Here is a 22,918-nt window from a genome sequence, read left to right on the forward strand (position 1 = left end):
AAAATGAGAGAGATAACAAAATACAGTTCGAATACGCGCGTATGCTTTTCGAAGCGTCCGAGACCCGTTCGCACGTACTATTTTCTTGCAGACGTTTTCGCGGAGATATTACGCAGATACAAATCGATAGGACCGAGTGGAGCAAATAAATTAGCCGAGTGCAACGGAAGGAACAGAAGTAAGGCGATACAAAGCAAAGCGTGTGTAATTGTAAGTAGACCTCATTCCGACTTGAAAGCAAGTTTCAAGAGGAAATGGCACAGTCGCGGGTCAAAGTTTGCGCGCGGGATCATGTTTTCCTTCGACTCCCGGCGACGTCTCTTCGAGTTTCCGCGCTAAGAGTCGTAAAAGTCTCAATTCCTGAGGAGCTCTCGGCGGCGCCTCGCCCGCCGTAGGAGAACGGCAGAAAATGAGGGTCGAGAGGGGCGCGCCGCGATGGATGCCTCCGATATTTACAGGCTGCTGGTACATACGCGTCACACCGGATGTCATACCGGAGAATTCGCGGCAAATCTCGGGAAACGAGCGGCAGCTGCGACGAATACCCCGGGGAAGCTGCGCGCTTCCCGCCACGTACGCCCGCGCCGCATCCCTGAACTTTTTGCATCGTAAATCCGCGATGTCTTCGTCGTGTGCGCGCGAGCGGCTGGCAATATTGACGGAAAGTGAATTCGGAATCCGTCTCTCGTAAACCAAGGACGCCCCGTATTTTCGTCCCGGCGAGAAACCCGACGAACCAAGTCGGACGAGTCCGCGTAATCAGCGCAAACAGCCAGCTATGTAGAACCGTCGAATGTTACGAGTCAGTGCCCACAATTGGTCAATCCGTGTGCGATCCGTATCAGTCATCCGAATGCTTGCCGGTAAATAATCGGACGCTCACTCGCGCAGTGCGCGAGTTTGTAAAGCTCGGGAATGTTTTTTTTAACGGCAATACCGCGCAGCGCGCGATCTATCTGAATCAAATGAACGCCGTCGAAACAGCTGACGAATTTTTCGAAAAAACGATAGAGCGGCCCATATGTCACAAATCTTTCCACGTTCGTATATTTGTAAAGCGAATGATGAAGAAAAAATATATAAACTGGAGTGACTCGTACAAACCAAACGACGCTTTTTATATCATGACGAACACCAACAAACGGAATATTTCATACTTCATCAAAGGGCAGTTCACCTCTGCCCGATTCGCTCGAGTGAAAAATCAACTCGCGCTTTCAATCGTAGATTTATTTTCGCCTGGAGAAATCGCCGAGCGATTCTCCGAAACGTATTGTCCGATGTCTCGAAATTAGCCGATAAAATGAAGGAACGAGCACCCTCTCGTCGCAAGCGGGACGGTCTCGGCTTTGAAATGCAATTTACCCGAGGTCGCTACGACTACTTTGCGTGAAGATACGGGCGAGCGGCGAAACCGTTTGATGGGGACTCAGGCCGCCGACAATGTCGCCGCGCGTCGCTCCCTTTTAACGGAGCGAGCCGTCTCGAGGTGCGAAGTCCGAGCCACGAACGCACTACAATGTACTAGGCGTGTGCCGTTGGTTGGTGCGCAAAGCCGCCGCGCGCCCCGCCCCGCACCGCACACCTCTCGCCGACGAAGTCTTCGGGACCTTTAGGAGCCTCTGTCTCGGCGAAAAATCGACGTACGAACGTGAAACAAACGCCATTCTCCTCGACATCGACGCGCAGCACGTGCTCGTGCCCATCGCGCGTGCTCATCACGACACGTGTTCACGTGTGTAATCGCAACTCGTGCTAAGTTACAACGTATCGTCATTGTTGCAACATACGAGGTTTCATCAGAAAGTAACGAGAATTTTGAAATTGCGCGCGCTGTATCTTGTCTATTCAGTCGATTCTTTTTTTGTGTGTTGGTAGCACTACCAGTGACGTACGTGTCAATGTTCAGGCAGCCGCGACGCTTGGTTTGTGTTTGACGAGCGAATGAGCAGGACGCATACTTCAGTGTGTTTGGCGATTTTTCGTCTGGCGAAATCGGTCGGATCAGAGAGTCTGTCTGAAATTTTGTGTTAAAAACGGAATTAAGTGCAGCGAAGCGTTCAAAATGTTAAAGAGGGCCTTTGGCGACGATACCAAGTCGCAACCACGAGTTTATGAAGGGTACAAACGCTTTCAGGAAGGCCGAGAAGACATCGAAGATGACGCGAGGTCTGGGCGTCCTGGCACGTCCACCAGTGATGAAAAGCAGTGGACAAAGTTAAAGAGATTGTGCTTGCTAATAGAAGAATCACCATTAGAGAGGTTGCTGAAGAAATAGGAATTTCATACGGCTCACGCGAAGCGATTTTTACTAATGTTTTGAACATGAAACGAGTGGCAGCGAACCTGCTGAATTTTCAAGAAAAACAGCATCGCGTAACCATCGCGAAACCACCTTATTCTCCAGACACAGCCCCCTGTGACTTTTTCCTATTTCCCAAACTCAAAAGGACACTCGAGGGACAACGTTTTTCAACAATAGATGAGATATGGGCGAAATCGCAGATCCAGCTCAAGACGATGATACCTAAAGAGGCGTCCCACCAGCGTTTCTCAAACTGGAAATTACGTTGGCATAAGTGTGTAATATCACACACAGGGGGACTACTTTGAAGGAAATGGGATAAACATTGAAGATTAAATAAAAATACCTTCAGAGAAAATTAAAAATTCTCGTTATTACTTTTTGATCAAACCTCGTATTTAGGTATAAAGATGAAGTGCGCTGAAATTTGAGGTCATTTCGTGTGCGACGTTCCTCACTCGGTTTCCCGCGCAGAGATTCCCGCGTAATCCATCATTTTTTTTTCGCAAATGGCACGCGCGTGATCTCGACACCTGGGCTGTGCTGTCAAAGCCGACGTTGAGCGCCGCGCAAGTGAAATGCATTCTTGACTAATATATCGTTGCGAGTGTTCGGCTAAAAGTTCGTTGTTCGTGTCGGGCTGGAGCCGTCATCCAACTGCGATCCAGTGTTGAGCCAATTCGGGCCGTCAGTGGCAGGACGCTATCGAAAATCCGATATCCCGCAATGTCCTGAGTCCGACCGGAAATCCTGCGTGAGTAATCAGTTTCGCGCTTAATGTGCAATTTTCACTCGTACACTCGAAGATGAGTTCCGACGTTAGGCTCGTTATCTCGGGAAAAAGCAGTTTCGTTTTTGCTCCCGCAATCCACGGAATCCACGGAATCCACGGATATCGCGAAGGAAAATCGAGCGCGTTTCACCAAGATAGAAGAACAGAAAGCTCTTAATTATCCGAGAACGGCGGTTCATCAATTCTCTAACGTCGCACTTCTCGCTGGGCCGACAGTCCGATAACAAATGACGTCGATGGTTGAAAAAATGGGACAACCGGAGAGGACGAAGAACGGACGAGGAGGATCGGATCTTTCCCGCTCCTAAGATCCGCCCATCATTCATCCGCGCGAACGCACGAACGTCTCTGCCACACGGAGGAGCGTGTGCAAAAAGCGGTATATCATATAAGCATCCGATACACAATGCATCGTATTTATACTCTCGGCTGTACGTCTCTCGGGTTTTATCCAGGTGAGGGAAGAAATAAATCCGAGAAGGAGCGTTCGTGTAGCTCGCGCCAATTCGTCGTGTCTGCGCGTCGCTGGGAATAAACGCGCGTCTTATCGTATATATATATATATATATATTTTTTTTTTATCTCTAATCTATCACAGCACCCATTGCACCTGATCGCGGCCCAAGGAGCGTAGCGATTACGCGTACAATGATTTCAATTTCTAATTACAGCACGATATAACAGTTAATCATGCGAAGCAATTACGGAATTAGCTTGAATTTACAGATATGATTGCGAATACGGTTAACGCGTATCGGCGAGCGCCTCTGAATTCGACTGAAATCGAATGCGATGATCGTAGCCGTGAAAATCGCGACGGTAATTACTCCACCGGCTCCCCTCATAAGCCCCCCTCCCCCATTACATAATCGACCGACCGCTCTACGTCACGAATCTCCTTTCGTATTCACGATCGCTATTTACATTCACATGCAAATTTGATGAAGTAGATGTTTTTGCGGCAACTCAAATCACTCTCTCTCTCTCTCTCTCTCTCTCTCTCTCTGGGAGTTTATCGTCGCTTTAATCAATGTACCGCGATTGCCGCGATTTTACCAGCCCCCATTCAATCGCCATATTGACAAAGAGTAAGTCCCCTCTCCTCTCCTTTCCTCTAACTTGCGCTTATTTACACATTTATCGTCACATGCAAACTTTTCGGCAGTCGCGTGATCGAAGAAAATCGAATCCCGTGCAGTCGCTCGTTTATCTCTCATTCGCGCGTTCTTTGTCCCGCGTTATCGGTCGTGTTCCCCCTCATGCCAGACTGACGGATAAGAAACGATAAGGCGGGGAGGAGTCGGGGAGGTTCTTTATAGGACGTCACCTGGCGAGAGAACGATTTTGCCCGCAGCTATCGATAGGATATATAGAAGATAAGCGCAAAATCCCGGTAGCTCCGATAGATGTATGCGCGAGAGAGAGAGAGAGAGAGAGAGAGAGAGAGAATGAGCGAGCGAGCGAGCGAACCTTCGTCGCACCTTGCAATTTCGGCACAATTTTTTGCCACTTTTGCATTTCGTAATTTTTTAACACTTTCTCGCGCTTATAGCTTCTGTCTCTCTCTCTCTCTCTCTCTCTCTCTCTCTCTCTCTCTCTCTCTCGCGTGCGCGCATAACGTACGTATAATTCACATTATTAACGTCCTCACTGGCGTATTTTCGGTGTGATAATGAGATCTCTCGAGCTACCGCGCGCAATATTCTCATCCTTCTGATATCATGGAATATTTAATTCGAAGTGAAATGCAAGTTTGATTAAGCCCTCAGCTAAAGATATTAAACCCGACTTTCCTCAAAGAAGCCGATCCAGCCGCTTGATATCCTCCTCGAAAGTTTCGCGACCGCGAAATATCGGGAATGTTTAATTAAATATGTGGGAAGGGAGGATTGAAATTTTCCGTATGGATTCCGCGTTTAAATAGAAAATTCACGCTCGTCGTGCATCGCGTTCATCATCACGAGCCATTACGATTCTAACCGTGTATTTTCGTGTTTTTGCCTCGAATATCTAATTAAAACTTATTCTTCTCTCGCCCGCCTGATTCTCTCTCTCTCTCTCTCTCTCTCTCTCTCTCTCTCTCTCGACACACGAGAGGCAGGGGACTGCGAGTTCCTCGTTCTTTCCTTTTAATTTTTCAACAACTCACGGCCGTTCATTCCGGAATTGGCTTTCCGTCAAGGAGATATTCCAGAGCGAATAAGTGTCTCATTGTGTTCGCCGACGGAAGTAGAATTTTTGGAAGGATGAGTTTTAGACGAAATGAAGATTTCTTTTTTTTCGGGGAACTCGATCCCGCCGTGTATACACACAGCGGGAGAACGAGCTCTCAAGCCCGTGTAAAACAATTTCGAGGTCGATCGTCAGGATTTCATTAATGTCCGAAAAGGAAAGGCCTAGATCCGTGATTTACAAGCGGCAATATTGCGAAGCGTCGATCTCCATGGCGCGTCTAAATATAGGGGTCTAATGGAATTGAGATAAATTCAACGAGTTGGCAAACATCGTGGGACTCGAGTCGTCCACGTGGCTCACTGTTGGTCGTCGGTTTCATGGTCGTCGGCAGATAACGACATGAAAAGGACAACTCCACCCCGGCTCGTGTGTGCGAAAGGACCATGGGCGTCTTGCTTAAAGAGCGCACAGGCGACGGCTCGTCGTTAACGCGCAGAAATTTCCTTGGGCGAAATTAACTCTCTCACGAGTGAGGCTTTGTTTTATTCGCGAAGCGTCCCACTTTCACGGTGTATCATCTTCTAACGACGGGAAAGGCTTTCTCGAGAAAGGCGTCGACACAGTTGATTGTGCCCTCGACGGAAATATCCGAAATATTCAGAGACGATGGAAATAAAGCGGCTTCTATGGCGCGCTCGCCGTTAGAAGCCGCGATTTCGCGTTTGTATAATCTCCGCGTTTCCGTAATTTTGAATTACTTTCGCGACTTGGTTGTTTAATTTTTGCCCGAACGAAATATGGCTTCGGTTCGGCCAATGAATGGCGCTCCTGCATCCCGACCGAAATTTCACGGGGCATCCTGTTTACGACACTCGTCCCCTTTTGCTGTCCGCGTAATGTCGCGACTCGTTACGTCAAGGGAAACTTTTGCGGGGACCGCGGCTTTATGAATCCGCGCGGCAAGAAGTTTGTCAAACGGGAACAAGGTTGTCGTCCGCCGCGCCCCACATTACGGAGTTTCTCGTATTTCATCAATTTTACTTAGAACTCGGTTTTTGCGGACGGGCAGTAGAGCTTCCATCAATCCTTCGGTTTACGGGGGGGCTCCCGGAAGTGCTAGGCACTTATGAGTAAGAAAGGGGCTTCTGTTGGGGGTAACGGGAAGAAAGAAGAGAGAGAGAGAGAGAGAGTCAGAAAAGGAGAAAGAAAGAGGAAACGAGATAGAGAGATCTGCATGGAACGTTGGCGATAAAGATGTCGTTGGTTTCGCGTCGGATCGAGAAGTGAGATGCGCGACGACGACGTCGTCGAATCCCCTGTCGTTCCATTTTCTTGCGCAGAGATCAACGCACTTCGCGACAAGACTGCGGGATGTTGTTTACGAGTGGTTCCCGCTGCGCGCGGCCTGTTTGTCAGACTGTAAACCTACCCGCGTACGGGAAGGAGGGGAGAGGTGATTAATCGACCGGCTAGCTGTACAAAGGGTAAGATGGAATTGGCAACGGAAAGACCAGCCGCTCTTTTTCTCATCGCGCATGATTTCGACTTTCGAGTTTGTCCGACGTTTCGAGAGAAGTCGAGAGAAGAAATTGATTGAGGGGGAATGAACTCGCGGGGAATTCATTTCCCGCTCGCTCGGGAGTCGGTTATGCGAATCGCTCACGGACCTAAAAAACTAAACAATCGTGCGAGAGAAACTCACTTTCGTCGTTCTTGAGATAGAATTTTCTCTCTGAGATAAATAATTTCCGCGAGACGCTGGTAAATGGAAGAAAGAAAGTGATAAAGTAGCCAGCTGAAGATCTTTATTGTGACAAGAGCCACGTAAGTAATGAAACTTGAAGCCAATAGCGACGGATAAGGGCAGGAATTTAGAACATGTTCATTCGCTGATATCGAGAAGCCGTTAATAAGGAAGGCGGGAGAGGAGAGAGGTAACGGCGATCATACCTCAATCAGTCTCCGTGCGACCTTATTGGAACTCCGATCGACACGCGGGGGAAGACGACGCGAGTCCTAACTCGAGGAGAATCGCGAGAAATTGGAGGAGGACGGAGGAGATGAAGGAGAAGGTGGAGGAGGAGAATGAGAGTTTATCGATTTTGCAAGCTCGGAAGGTCTGGTCGTGCAGGAAGAGGCGCTCTCTCTCTCTCTCTCTCTCTCCCCCCCCCCTCCCTCCCTCCCTCCCTCCCTCCGTCGTTCTTTCTTCTTTCTCTCGCGAGAGAGGCTCCTCTTGTCGTTTCTCCTCGCGCAGCGAGCACACGGGAAGGAGGGTTAGCCGAGAATTTCCCGCGGTAAGAAACGACCGCGGGAAATTCTCGGCTCTTTTTGCCGGTTTCTATTTCCCAGGGAAGTCACGATTCCCCGAATAAAGCCGGTTTATATCGCGGGCGCCGCCGCGCAGCTGTCGCGCCCCCGCGCGCTTAACGGAACGAAAAGAGCACGGGCGGACCTTCCTCTCTCGCATGTATATCCCGTTCTTTTTACGGATGTACCTCAAGACGCTCGGGCATATTTCACGCTCCCGTCGTCGCGTTATAATTTAATCGTCGGCGCTGCTGCCGCGACACCGAGGCACCGTGTTTAATCGTCGGCACACAAAGTCTCTCGTCGCGCGCGTACACGTCCCTCGCTTCACTCAGATAAATCGCGCGCGACATGCGAATGCTTCCATCCCCTCCCCCCCTCCCCGCGCCCGAATACGAATGCTATCAATCTATCGGCAGCGATTTGTCTTCCTTCGCACGCGTGCGATAAGATATTACGCACAGGTCCACGCATATTAAACGCGGTGATATCAAACGGCGCGATTGCGCTTCCACGAGAGAGAGAGAGAGAGAGAGAGAGAGAGAGGGAGGGAGAGAGAGAGAGATAGAGCGATCTCCCGTGGAGTGATGTTTCTTTCTTCGCGCGGTTCTGTATGATGCAAAATTCACGACGGAAAGTCTCTCTCCTCGCTCTTCCCCCCAGCATCCTTTTCAATGTGCGAAGGAAGTCTTTTATGTGGGCGCGCTGAACATTCTGTAACCGGGACTTTTTCCCTATAAAAGCTGCAGAGCCGCGCGCGGAGGGTGACGTATGGATCCGTTTGCCAGCTCACCCCCGGACGTGGGGGACAAAAGTAAACGCTATTTGTTGGACTCATTGGAAAACACATCCCGTCATATTTTTCATCACCGGTGATCCGTTCGCGTCACCGCCTCGCCTCGCTGCCGAGAGAGAGAGAGAGAGAGAGAGAGAGAGAGAGAGAGAGAGAGAGAGAGAGAGAGAGAGAGCGTGCCCTTCGATCGCGCACTCTATCTTGCTGGTCTCGGCGAGCGTCGTTATCCCTGGACAAACTTCATTCGCCGGGAGCAAGACTTTTTACGAGCAATCTTGGGGGCTCACGGATCGATAATGGGATTGTCGTCGTGCGCTAAACTGAACGGCGTTATGATAAGATTATGGTAATTTCATATTGCGAGACGGAAATCGCCGCGTGCGGGTGCGAAATGAGAGTGAGGGAGAGAGAGGGGGGGAAACGAGGGAAAATATCATCCCACAGTACGTGACTTTTTGACCCACGGCAAAATTTCATCTGGTTCGACATTTAAAGTTTCCTTCATCATATTTCCATTTCGTATCAGCTTTCGACTATTATTTTGTAAATGTAACAGGAAAATATCGGAGTCTAATTTTACAGTGTCTTTGTTTCTGTTTCAGTTTTCAGCCGAGGGCGATCATGACAGGAACATACCGGAGATCGGTGAGTACAGGTATAGAATGACCACTGCTTTCTATCGCTTTCGCCACGCCTGTTCCTCGTCCTCTCGCATCCCGACGATCTGCGAGATCTCGCGGACTCATCACGACTCTCGCTGTTCGCTCCGAAATTATCCCGAGGATTTTATTCTGTTACGCACGCTCGCGAGTTGCTTTACGTCGCCTGCGTTATCAGGCAAGCTGTGACGGGCAAACTTTATTTGCGTTATCCGCGTTATAGGTGAGAGAGAGTTAATAGCGCATGAAAGAAAGAAGAATAATCGAAATTAGATCAGAGAATACATTTTCGCAGCTTTATGCTCGAGTGTACACTCGAAATCTCTAATTAACGATATGTAACTCGCTGATTTAGCAAACAAGCACTGCGACGTGGATTCGCCGGATTCAGCTAATTCTGTTGAAGCGAACGAGCTGCAGTGGGATTTCCTTGCACCGAGCACGCTTTAACGCTCTAACGTAATTTGAAAATATCGCGCTCTCGCCGGCTTATCATATTGCCAATAATCGCCGGCGTTGGAGAATTAAAGCGACGCGACGCTGCGTCGCGCATATTCTGCGATTACCGATTACTGTTAATCGGCGCGATTGATCTCCATAAATTTTCCGTTTGTCGCGCAGGCGCAGCGGGCGCGCGGCAAGTTTCAGGACGTGTCGCGAATCCTCGCTGCGGCTTGCCCCCGCTTCTTACCGGAGGTAAGAGATTCGCGCATGATAAATTGTTGCCGTCGCATCGAAAGTTCAACATTCTTATTCCCTATAGCCAGAAAACTTTGAAAGCCGCCGCCCCCGTCCCGCGCCGTTCGTGTTTCGTTACACGTCGTTGATCACGATGAGCGATCGTTCGTGCGCGGATCGGCGGGGGCGGGCGGCGAGACGGCCGTCTCTCTCGCGTGCTGCGTGTCTTACGAAAATATTTATGGAGCGATATCGGACAGAGAGAAGGTCGGTATTGCCAGCAGGATCGACGAAGAAGAAATACCGGCGAGAATGTTTCCAGCGCGGCGAATATCGCGCGCGAGCGCGCTTGCGCGCTTTTATTAAAAGCGCTTCTCGTCGCTTCGCACGGGATTCTCGTAATTAAAATATTCGGCCGGTCTTCTCTTCTCGCCGCGGGCACTCGACGGTAATTACCGCGCTTTATTCGTCGCGTCTCTCGCGCCTTTATATATATATATATATATATGTATCCACGTGTGACTCTTTCGCGCGAAATTGTGAGTCTCTGCCCTCTCCCCTCTTTCTTCTTTCCTTCTCCTTCTGTTTCCCCGTGCAAACGCGGATCTAGAAAACTGTCACTCGCGCGGTTATTAACTTTGTTCGCGGCGCGCCGGTTGAAGGATATTCCGAGAGCGTAACCGCGTCGAATATTCCGCGTCGACAGCTGACAATGGTTCGTTCAACCGCGATACCGTCCTCGTTATTCACGCATCATTTGTCTCGTATCCGTGCAGGTCCCCATTATACGGTGGCCGATATTCCGTTAGAAACGCGCATCGGAGGCGACGCCTCCGTGTATAGGGACCATGAGCCGTGCGAAAGAGGAGCTCGCAAAAAAACGAGAGAGGCGAAAGAGGGTTCTTGCGAAATTCTCCGCCTCGCGAAATGGCCGCGTCGAAATAGCGATACCTCGCAACGGCGTAATAAATCTCGCGGTGCAAAGCGGAGCGGGATTTTTTCGCCCGGAGGTGCGCATACAAGATTAATCAAAGGATATCTAAACGTTGCGTCGTAAAATAATTACGGGGAAAAAAGTTGCATATAATTTTTCCCGCTCGGCGGCAATTTTCTCGTCGGTAAAACGACGCACGGGATGCGCGATCACAAAATCGCGGGCGATAACTATATTTCTGACAAAACGAGTCGAGTGTGATTCGTTGTAGGAACGTGCAAATCGCGCAAAGAAGCGTCTATTTGATACAATAATTATAATTGTCCAAGGTGTGATCGTGCTCGTCACGGAATGGAAAAGAAAAAATAGCAGAGAGAGAGAGAGAGAGAGATAGATAGATAGATGCAATTGAATCGCGATCGGCAGTTACAACGAACTCGACACTCACCAATCAGAGGACACTCGCTCTCTAATTACACTTGATTGACTTCCGACGATGATCGAACTCGACAGATTCCACGACCACTGCGGGGCGCTGGGAAGGGGGGAGGGGGGAACGGAGGTGCACACAGCGAATTTAACGAGGATTTATTATCATCTTGCCAGTTCTCGCAGGCTCGCATTTAATCCCGAATTCGCGTTCTCTCGAGACGAGTCTAAACCATTTAACAGCAACTTCCGATGGATCTCCTCGTTTGCCTTTAAAGCCGCGCTTGCCTCGTAAGCTCGAGGCTGGCTTCCAATTTGCCTGACCCGGCTGGCGCAGGGTCAGGCAGCGCATTCGGACAAACAACACCAACAAACAAGCCAAAGGATCACGCCCGGACGGTTCCCGTGCCTGTTTACGTAGTCCCGTGTGAATTGCTACTTTGCATACCGGGTGGCCGGGTGGCGGTAAGGATAACACGACGACGACGACGACGACGACATCGACTTCGACGGGAACGTCGAACTGATCAGCCGCTGTCCCGCAGAGACGTCTCCTATTCACGACGCTTCGATACAATTGATCCCGGGCTGAACGTCAGGCGCGCTAATTGCGACGTCATGTCGCAGAGATTAAAGCGGCCGATTGTCGGGTTAGGATCAGCGCGATTTTCGTCATTCGGAAAAACTGCTCGGCGTCACCGGCGTTCCGCGAGAGATGTCAGGAGAAAATTAACATGGCCCGAAGGCCCGAAGTGGCTGACGGGGAACGCCAATTAAGGTTTCATAGCTCCGCGTTGTAGCTCGCTCGATCCTCTTAATTGGGCGACTATTGTGTGCGCGATTGTTTCTACAAATGAGACTCGACGTCGTATTAGTAGTAGCGGGCAATTACATTAAACTGTCTGAACAGGGCCGGGGGGGGGGGGGCCGAAAAATGAGTATTTCAAAGCGCGAACGAGGCGCACGAGGACTCACGTCTGAGGACTTATTAGTTAATTGCCAGCTGCCTGCCGCGTGAAAAGTCAAGCCGAGTAATCGTGTTTGCATTCTAATTAAGTCTAATTCGCTCGGATAGTGCGAGCTCGTCGTGTGTGTCATGGGCGGGATCGTCCGTGTTGTCTGTGCACTTCGGAATTCTTTAATTACACACGCGACGCTATTTGTTCGCGTTGTGCGAAACGAGAACTATTGTCACGGACAGCGTTTAAATCGCGCGTAAAAGTCACCTTTTGGTTTCTCTCCTTCTCTTTCCCTTTATTTTTCTGCTCCCTCATGTCGGACGTGTTACTCCACGAGGTTGACAAATGTCAATTTTCAGCAAGAGGAAACGCGAAAATCTTGGTAAAACGAGAGCCAATTCGACCGCACCGTAAATCTTCCGAATGGCGGCCGACCGCTCGCTATATTGTAAGGATTTGAAATTCTAACGTCACCGTATTTCACCTCCCTCCCTCGAGTGATCGTTTCTCGACGAGGTAAAACACCGGCGAGAGGAGCTTCCTGTGGAAGCTGGAAAAGCGGCGACGCAAGAAAAGAAAGTCTTCGCGTAATGGCCTTTCTTGAATATGTATAAACTTGCGCTTCGATGAGCTCATCGCGCAAACAGCCGACATTATGGATCTCCCTGCCGCGTGGTCGCCGCATGGAAAAACAAAGACAGCGACTGGTCGGTGACACAAGGACGCACATCCTTTCTGACGCGCCCAAGTCGAAATTTTAATTCTACGTTACTCCTGCAAACTTCTTCGAGCGTGAAGGAACAATGGCGAATCTCAAGCTGCAACGCTTTCGTTTTTCTTTTTTTCTTTTACGTTGCTCAGTCCTGTTTTCCTGATGCATAAAAAAGATATTTTCTTGTCACACAAATTCTACCTGCATTTGTACACACTTGTATCGAAATTAAGAGTAACAAATAAATACAAGTGGAAAATTGAGACAAGTAATTCTCGAGCTCTATCTCGAGCTCGATATCAGAAATATCAGTTTGTGTAATATCACATCTTTAGATTCAACATTAAGATAATTCCTCAAGTTTGACGATATTTGCGGGATGAGCGTAAAACAACGATTTCGATTCGCGGTCGCAATGATCTCCCTCCCTCGCGTCTCACACCTCCGAACTCTAGCCCGAGCATTATCCAGCGAAATTTTTTCCCCAACCCGGTCGAGTCCGTCAGACAGTCTTGTTGTAACAGGAAACTAATGCAAGCTGGTCGGCCGACTTCGCGTTCCAGAGCAAAACGCTCCATCGCGGGGCTATCGGATTCCTAATGATCCGAACTTGGCCTGTTCGTGCGTGTTCGGCTCTTCTCCGTTCACGCGCGCAACTTACCCCCCAGTTCCATCGCGGCTAATGCGCTTTTTTCGCCGTTCTCGTTCTGCGAGCGAGGAGAGAGAAAGAAAGGAGATCCTCTCTCCTTGTTCTCAAGGATCGCGTTTCCAGACAGCTATATCGCGAGTGTCAGCTACCGTCGCTGCCCCTTCGCGTCCCTTGCGACCGCCGCGCCAGCCGGCCGGCTCTATTACTTCTACCTCGGTTGATTCTCAGCCGCTGACTTTTAATCGCCACGTGAATTTACGAGCGAGCTGTAAAAAAGGAGCAGCCCCTGCATTGTGTCTCGACGCATAACCGACGCATAACCTCGCCGTAGGACTTTGCGGACCGCATTTCTTTGCCTTTTTAGCCCGCGCGGTATTCCTCGGCGCTTCACTTCGACGTTAGAACGGAATGAAACAGCCATTCGGAATTCCCCGGGGCTCTTCCGGCGGCACGATTCCCGCAATACGCGCGGAACCGCGACCGAGGTAACTCCGGCGATTCACACGCGAACTTTCTTCCCTCGGCAAACACGGGAGCACCGGCCGTTTCGTCCGCTCGTCTCGATCCGTACGCGCGCAAACGACGACGTTAGCACCGTGCGTAAAAAAAGCCGCGACGCGAGTCCTCCGGAACGCGCGGCGCATTCTGCGAACGGGACTCGGGAGTGCAAACTCTGGTCGTGTCTTGAAAGCTAAACGCCGTAAGTAGATACGGTCGGCAATATGTCAGCCGATGATAGATGCTCGCGTTCCCCCGCGGAGTGATCGGCTCGACGGCGAGCAAACTCCCGAAACCGATGCCGCCGTCACCGCCGATGTCCTGTCTCGCCGACATTTAACGCGGCTTCCCCATTAGCTTAACCCTTTCGCTGCTGAATTAACTTCCCTTGAGAAAATTATTAAAATATTTCGTAGCCCTACGTTTTTTGGCTCGCTGATAACGAATCTAAAGTCAGATCTGCAAAATTCAAGATGGCGACCATAATGTACGATGATTGATAAAAATTCCGATTATTATTGATGATATGAGTATATGAGTTTTTCGAATCGCTGATTACGAATCTCTTGAGTAAGATAATATTGATAGTACGGATAAGATGGAGATACAGAATGAAGAAACTAGGAAAATAGAGCTAAAAAGTGCAAAGAAATCCAACTTCGGCCGTTTTTAAACTAGAAATATTTGTTTATGAAAAAAAATCTAACCTGCAAAGAAATACTGAAAAAAATATATATGTTTTTGTACAACGTCAGAAAAGATTTTAGACCTCTACATTACATCAATGCTCTCCGAGGAATCGATTTTTCTCTAAGAAAAGCATTTTTTTCAATTTTGATTTGTTATAAATAATCACAAATGAATAATTGGGTATAAAAATCTATCGGAATATGTTGAACAACTATTCAGTTATCCGGAAAACTCAAATCCTCGATTAGTTCTTCGAAACACACGTTATGTGTGATTTACAACGGAAAATTGAATGAAGAAAAGGTGGGAAGTGTACTTCCCACTAACAGTGAAAGAGTTAATCGCGCGCGATCGACGATTTTTCGTGCGCGCATGCGCGACGCTGCGGACGCGACAATCGTCGCTCGCAACTTTGTTTCCCGTCGGTGCCGCGATCCTCGATACGGCGCTTCGCCGTATGCGATAACTCCATCCCCGTCGGGGATGGCTCTTATTATTCAGGAGGGTATCCCGTCGCTGTTATCGCGGCGCAGGAATCGAAAGTGGAGCGAATAACGAGCGATGGGGAGAATACGTCCTTGCATTTGTTTACCGCACGCGCGTCACGACGGCCGTCTCTCGCGGCGCGATGAATCGTACGATAAATTGAACGCAGATTAAACCGAACCCCGTGGCCTGTGCTTAACGAGATAATAATCGAGGCTGCCATTTCTCTGAGGGACCGCGCGCGATCTTAATTGGGAAAGTTCGCGCTTGTCGAGGCGAAGAGAGCGTCGGCTCTCTTATCCGTCGACTCTGCATTAGACAATCGGGAATGAATCTCTCTCTCTCTCTCTCTCTCTCTCTCTCTCTCTCTCTCTCTCTCTCTCTCTCTCTCTCTCTCTCTCTCTCTCTGTCGCCCGAGAGAGATAATCGATCATGAATCCCCTCGCTCTCGTCGGCGAGCTCCGAATTTTCGCCTCGGATGTCACGACGCTGCGGTGACGGCGGCGACGCGGCTGGTGAGCGTGACGATTAAACTGCGGGAAATATTTCAACCGCGGCAAATTCCCGTCACCTCGGCTTGTAATAATTGCGCGAAAATCTCGCTCTTAACGACCGGCAAATGACGGCGCGGATTATGGACGGCCGAGCGATCGATGCGCACTGATTTATTCCCCGTGTTCATTAGTGAGTTAAATAATTCAATTAATCGCACTTGCACACGTACGTTACAACAGTCATAAATTGCCGGATAATTCGCCGTTACAGCGCTCGTTTGTCATTTTGCGCGCTATTGGCGCTTCGGATAGGGACCACAGCTATTGCGTAGACGAGATCATGTGCTGCGTCGCGATCGAATTGCCGTCACGTGTCAGACAGTTCTCTCGATTTTCGAGCTCATTGAGCAATTCCGTGATATATCTTTATGGACAATCCGATGAAAATCGGACGAGCGCACGCGTCAGTCTTATTTTCTTCGTCTCGTTAGACGAGCGAGGCAACGACTCTCGCGATCACGTCTCTGCGTCGCTTCCAAAATTATTTGTTTTATTTAACGATACACCGCGCTTGGGACTCTGTCGGAGGAGCAAGCTGTAATATGATATATACGTCGTTCTTCGTCGAGTGCGGAGTGCTTTTATAGATTAGCCCATGAATTATGAAATTAAGACGAAACAACGTTACGGCTCTTATTCGATATACGGTGTAAAAAGTAATGGCTGTGAGTGCGCACTCTCTCCAACATTGCCTGAACAATTTACAAGCGCGCTATCGGACAATTTCTCCCGATCGCGTCATTAATCATTTTCATTATACGCGCTAATGGCTCGTGTTCGTTTACGCGCATGCTGCTGTTCATTACGAACAGCAGGCACGGCCTGCGCCCAGCTGTGCCGTGCGGCGAGCTTTTATTTCGTCATCGAGTTCATGGTTCGCATAATGGCGCGATCGCCCGGCGTCGAGTGCTCCGAACGAAGCCGACAGAATTTTTCGACGCGCTGTGGGAACATTTCTCGATGACACTCTGAACGTTCTACGTCTCATGTATTTATTTGTATTTATCATTACGGATGGCTGACTCAAAATGTAGCGAGACGTACGTAAAATGTACAATATATAACGCGACGAAGTCGAGGATTAAATTCCCCAAAATAGGCGAAGTCCCACTCAGAGTCTCTCGCTATTTCGATATCACCGTAGAGCGCAGCAAGGATCTATAGTTAAATTATCTTTGAGCCTATACGAGGTTTCATCAGAAAGTAACGAGAATTTTGAAATTGCGCGCGCTGAATCTTGTCTATTCAGTCGATTCTTTTTTTGTGTATTGGTAGCACTACCAGTGACGTACGTGTCAATTTTCAGGCAGCCGCGACGCTTAGTTTGTGTTTGACGAGCGAATGAGCAGGACGCATACTTCAGTGTGTTTGGCGATTTTTCGTCTGGCGAAATCAGTCGGATCAGAGAGTCTGTCTGAAATTTTGTGTTAAAAACGGAATTAAGTGCAGCGAAGCGTTCAAAATGTTAAAGAGGGCCTTTGGCGACGATACCAAGTCGCAACCACGAGTTTATGAAGGGTACAAACGCTTTCAGGAAGGTCGAGAAGACATCGAAGATGACGCGAGGTCTGGGCGTCCTGGCACGTCCACCAGTGATGAAAAGCAGTGGACAAAGTTAAAGAGATTGTGCTTGCTAATAGAAGAATCACCATTAGAGAGGTTGCTGAAGAAATAGGAATTTCATACGGCTCACGCGAAGCGATTTTTACTAATGTTTTGAACATGAAACGAGTGGCAGCGAACCTGCTGAATTTTCAAGAAAAACAGCATCGCGTAACCATCGCGAAACCACCTTATTCTCCAGACACAGCTCCCTGTGACTTTTTCCTATTTCCCAAACTCAAAAGAATACTCGAAGGACAACGTTTTTCAACAATAGATGAGATATGGGCGAAATCGCAGATCCAGCTCAAGACGATGATACCTAAAGAGGCGTCCCACCAGAGTGTTTCTCAAACTGGAAATCACGTTGGCATAAGTGTGTAATATCACACACAGGGGAACTACTTTGAAAGAAATGGGATAAACATTGAAGATTAATAAGATAAATAAAAATACTTTCCGAGAAAAAAAAAATTCTCGTTACTTTTTGATCAAACCTCGTACACTGATAGAAAGATATAGTTGAATTAATTATAATCTCACTATATTTTATAGGTCATTTTGGCGTCAACCATATTTTTATAGTTCGTGGAACCTGCAAAATATAGTAGAATAAACACAAATATATAGTCAATGATTGTCTTGAACAATTGTTTAGTTACTTTTACCACACATATGGTAATTTCTCATTCACAAATATAGTGAGATTTAATATTCATATAGTTACATCTGTCATCATTTAGCAAATATCCAGATAATATTGACTATATAAAAGAGTTACTTTACCTACCTACCTTATATTTGTATCCATACAATAATTTTTATTTAACTTACTATAATTCTTAGTAAAATTATTATATGCTTGGTTATATTATGCCTATATCGTAATTATTACTGATATTACCGATAATTACTATACTACTTACTATAAATATAATATTTCGGACTATAATTTAGTTACTATATCCTTATAGTTCCAAATATCATATACTTTTCTCTCCCAGTATACATGCACAAGCCTTTTTCAAATCCGACCGAAGCGACCAGCCGTAGAAGGTCGCCGCGAGGCGACCGGGAAATCAGCCGGGCCAATTAGCGTTACGCGCACAAGAGAATTCGACCACAAATCCCCAGGACTTGGCAATAAAAAGCGTCGGATTAATGCGCCGCGACTTGAAACCGCCACCGTCGAAGGTGCCGCCGAAGAAAAGTGATTTCCTCAATCGCCGTAATTAACCGTCGTCCCGTCCGAGAAACGTCAGGAATTGCTCCCTGAGCTGCAATTAAAGGTAGATCCTCGACCTGAGAAGAGGAAGAAGAAGAAGAAGAAAAGGAAGAGAAAAGAAGAGGGGAAGGAAGAAAGATATTAAAGGCTCGCGCGCAAAGATCGTGATGGAAATGGGACTGACTCGGATCAGGCGAGGCGCCACCCCGTCGCGTTAAGCCTGATGAATACTTGGCGGCTTAACCTCGCGTACAAAGGACGCGCTTCGTGCCTCTGGCCTCTCGCCAGACACGCACGCGCGTACACACGTGTTCGCGCGAGGTGATCTCGACTGTGACGGCCGACCAACGTCCATTTATTTCAGCCACCGTGCGAGAGAGAGAGAGAGAGAGAGAGAGAGAGAGAGAGAGAGAGAGAGAGAGAAAGAGAGAGAGGGAGGAGGGGCGGGCGTACCTGCCCGCAGTCGATGGAAAGCTGGAAAATCGGCCGACCGGCCGGCTCTCTCCGCAGATGCGGCAAGACTAATCGATGCGCGCCATTGTAGTCCTGTGGGGATTATGCATGCACGGCGATTCCCATTGCGCTCCTCTTAAATCTCACGCGCGGATTCCTCACATTAGCTTGCAGGCAGACGGGCGAGCGGGCGGGCCAGCAGCTAGCTAACTGGGTAGCATAATAAATTATTATCATTGTTGCATAACGGGTGTTCCCGAGGGACAGCGAGATCTTCAAGAGTGCGCGGCGATTCTCGTAAATGAAGATCCAACGCGCGTCGTTTTATCTTTATCGTTCGAATTGACACGAGAGTGAGTCAAGACGCACGATCGCGATGTCGGTCGGACAGTCGGTTCGTTCGTTCGTTCGAAGGAGTCGAAGCAGCGGACTCTTACAAAGAGGGATGGGATTATTCCGGCGGCTGGCAAAAGGCTTTGCCGGTATCGGAAAAATCGTCTCTGGGTGTCTTTCTGTAAGTGAGCGAAATGTTGGGATTTCTTTGTAGCCCCTTCCGCTCAACGCGGAGGTAGATAAATCGATGAATGCGATCCGCGGAATCGTCTTCAAAGAAAACATCTCTCTCTCTCTCTCTCTCTCTCTCTCTCTCTCTCTCTCTTGCTCTCTTCCTCGATAGCAATCAACGAAGTTAGGTAAATTTACCTGGGGATATTTCTTCGATATATCTTTGATACCTCGCGACATCCTTCTTATCCGCCGTGTGCAGCGAAGTAAAACGTTACATCTCAAACGAATCGTCTCTCAACGGTGCGCTTATATATTCGAGCTTGAATTAATAATATAAAGAGACGTCCATGATCAACAGATTTCGGGAATTTACGGTACGGTTAATAAAATGTTAAAATTCGTAACTTTGAAATGTCCTCCGTACAGCTTGATGAGCGATAACGTGCGGATGAGAATGATTGATGCCTGAGTTTCGGGACTCGAGTCCATTTCTCCGCATTATAATTTTCGAGAAGGTCACACACATCTCTCTCTCTCTCTCTCTCTCTCTCTCTCTCTCTCTCTCTCTCGCTGTCTCGCTCTCTCTCGTCACGTCGACAGCGGCACTTTGCGTCCGCATGTTGCAGCGATAGCCGGCATTAAACGACTCGTGGAAAACGGCCGGAGGAAAGTGGCCGGAAGCTCGGTCGGTGGACGATTGGCGAGGGAGAGGAACGAGATTAAGTTTCCCGAGCAGCGACGCGAGCCGGGTCGTATTACCACCCGCGGAATTTCTCATAATTTTTTCATTCTTCCGCTTGTACGGCTGCGAAGAATCTCCGGTCATATGGAAAGAAGCCGGTGGTGGCGGCGGCGGCGGCGGCGGCGGCGGCGGCGGCATAGCAATCATTTCGAGGAAATGCTCGCCGCGATATTCCGTGCATTATTATTCCTTTAAGCAATTCAGACGGTCACGACTTGATAGATTATCATCCGCCGTGCTCGCGAGTGGTGACTGGTCGACTCGTTTATAGCTCGTTATAATATCTCTTCCCTCCCCCTCCCGCCGTCCTTCGTTCCCTCCATTTAACATGCCGTCTTGGAAGTAATATGTAAGTCATAAATTCCGCACATCAGTCAGCTAGTAGACGAAGCGATGAGCTAATAAGGGAGATGATATTTGCTCGCTGCATTTATTTGACTCCGACGTGTTCGTTAGTCCACTCTCTCGCATCGTTTCCACGTCGCTCGAATCTCTCTCAAGTCCCTATGACGACTAAGCGTAATCTCTCTCTCTCTCTCTGTGTGTGTGTCTTGCCGGCGGCAGTTTCTCTGATGAATAATTTCGCAGGAGAAACAATGACGCCGGCGCGTTAAATTGTGTAACATCGATTAAGCGCCGCGGAGAATGGCACTGCGCTCGTTCGTCTTTAACGCTCCGCTTTCTCTCCCTCTCTCGCTTCCTCTCTATCTAATCTCTCCCTTCTATCTAATCTCTTTCCTCCTCGCATTACAATTCGGGATACTCCCGAATTTCATCCAAGTTTCTCGCGCGATAACCGTACGTGATCGCAGGCGCGCTCGCCTTTCTCGCTCGAATAATTCGCGGGACGAACGACCGCGCGTCGCCGCGCAATGTCGACAAAGTTGCGTGAAAATTATTTCACACGCATGTGGCGCGGCAGATGTTATTCGACGCGCGCGATCGAGATGTCCGATTCATCCGAGAGAGCGTTATCGGATGGAGGAGCGTAGAGGCGGACCGAATAAAATCTGTCAAGCTTTATCATTCGCGCGTGTCGCGGACACGCGACGTGATATGTCAGCCGTGCCTAACGCGGACGGCGAGCACGAAAATCTCGTAATTCGGTGCAATTCGTTGCGGCGGAATCCCGTACTTTCAGCCTGCGAGAGCCTGCTGCTGGACCGCCTCTGCTCTCCCGACGCTCCTTGGTCTCTCTCTCTCTCTCTCTCTCTCTCTCTCTCTCTCTCTCTCTCTCTCTCTCTCTCTCTCTCTCTCTCTCTCTCTCTCTCTCTCTCTCTCTCTCTCTCTCTCTCTCTCTGGCGACCTATTTCTCGGACAACCGCGCCCAACGAAGCAATCGGGTCATCGTAAGGAGAAAAAATAAAGAGAGCGAGCTGCTTCCGTTCGTTCGTTCGTTCGTTCGTTCGTTCGTTCATTTGTTCGACCGATAGCGTCGAAATTAAATTCGCCTGTTCCCATGCGACACACGTACCTTTCGTGGCTGCTAGCGCAATTAATTATACGAGCTTTATCGAGCGCAAAGTAACGGAGACTCTCGCACGGAGATAGTCTGGACGCTCTCTCTCTCTCTCTCTCTCGCTCTCTTCTCTTCGAGAGCTACCTAGCGCGCAAGTTGACATGAAATTAATCCTCGCGCGCTTTTCAACCTTAATCAGCAGGAGCGGGATCGACACAGCCGGCAATCTCCGTTTCCTCCCCCGCTTTTCACTTCTCGAACAGGAGGAGGAGAAACGAATCACATTTCTCTCTATAAACGTGTATTCTTTCAGCTACGAACAGTAGCGTGCTAGCGCGCTGTATGGTTTTTCCCATGGAATATAGCCCTCTCGTTTGTGTAATTTCCGTGGAAAAGCGAGAGAGAGAGAGAGAGAGACAGAGAGAGAGAGAGAGAGAGAGAGAGAGAGAGAGATAAGGGATTATTCGCATACGAATGGCGCGAGAGCGGGTCGTTATCCGGCCAAGTTGCCAACAGCAAATTGCGTGCACAGCACGGCTACATCCATTTTACGGCTGGCAATTTTGCCGGCCCCCTCGCGCTGTCGTATTATAGCGAATCACGGCGCATCGGGAGATTTCGCGCGCTCACGCGAAACATCAAAGATCCGCCGGGCGGCGCACGGTTTCGCGACGCGCTCCATACTTTCCGATTACCATCGATTCACTTAAAATATGCGCGCCGCGAGCGCGGGCAAAGATTTTAATTTCGAGCGCGCGGCGTCTCTGCGAGCGCGAACGAATGCAAAGAGGTATTTCGCGGGATGAAACGGGACTTAATAACGTCGCGAATCTCGGGGATTAATAGAGTTTGCGGTGACGCTAAAATGGCGCTCGACGCAAGGAGCGACACGCCCTTTGTGCGCCCAATTAAACGTCCCGCCGCCCGCATCTCCTCTCCCCCATTTCTCCCTGTCGGCACTACGGTCCGAAACTACGGAATAATTACGGGAACTATCTCGATGGAAACGAATTTTATATCGGCGGACGCGTGTCAAGCCCGCGCGTCGCTCGGAAAGCCCAGACATTTCAGCGATCCAAGTTGCGAACGAGTGACGAGCGATTTGCGTTTTATGCAAAATCAAGAAGTTGGTGGCGGGGGGCGGAGGGGGAGGGGCAGAGAGTGGTATTTTTCCCTTCCCTGCAGCGCGCAGCGTGTATCGCAAAATCAATCGCCGCGGCTCGACGCGGCTTGATTTATCGAATAAATATCGATTTTTCATTTGATTTACAAATGAGTCACCCGGGGAAGGACAGCCTCACCCCGCTCG

At 49.1% G+C, this 22,918-nt stretch overlaps 2 protein-coding genes across 5 annotated transcripts in view; both read left to right on the forward strand.

The window, feature by feature from the left end:
* Window positions 1–22,918, forward strand: part of Trpgamma (Transient receptor potential cation channel gamma) — an 89,803-nt gene that overhangs the window by 30,991 nt on the left and 35,894 nt on the right. For 3 of the 4 annotated variants that reach the window (XM_025304463.1, XM_019841156.2, XM_025304460.1), the window contains one exon: window positions 8,976–9,028. In XM_025304463.1, coding sequence (XP_025160248.1) covers window positions 8,976–9,028 — 53 coding nt within the window. The remainder of the gene's footprint in view (window positions 1–8,975; window positions 9,029–22,918) is intronic. The other variant, XM_025304462.1, reaches the window with a different exon arrangement.
* LOC112589813 (putative uncharacterized protein FLJ37770) lies at window positions 1,937–2,443 on the forward strand. Its single transcript, XM_025304464.1, has one exon. It carries the CDS (start codon window positions 2,066–2,068, stop codon window positions 2,276–2,278), a length of 213 nt encoding a protein of 70 aa, XP_025160249.1. The 5' UTR covers window positions 1,937–2,065; the 3' UTR covers window positions 2,279–2,443.

Source organism: Harpegnathos saltator, unplaced genomic scaffold, assembly GCF_003227715.2.
Source record: "Harpegnathos saltator strain DR-91 unplaced genomic scaffold, Hsal_v8.6 scaffold61, whole genome shotgun sequence".
In the NCBI taxonomy this organism is placed as follows: domain Eukaryota; kingdom Metazoa; phylum Arthropoda; class Insecta; order Hymenoptera; family Formicidae; genus Harpegnathos; species Harpegnathos saltator.

What these genes read in the sequence shown, in the direction of transcription:
- LOC112589813 (XM_025304464.1), top strand. Translation starts at nt 2,066, where the DNA reads ATGTTAAAGAGGGCCTTTGGCGACGATACCAAGTCGCAACCACGAGTT.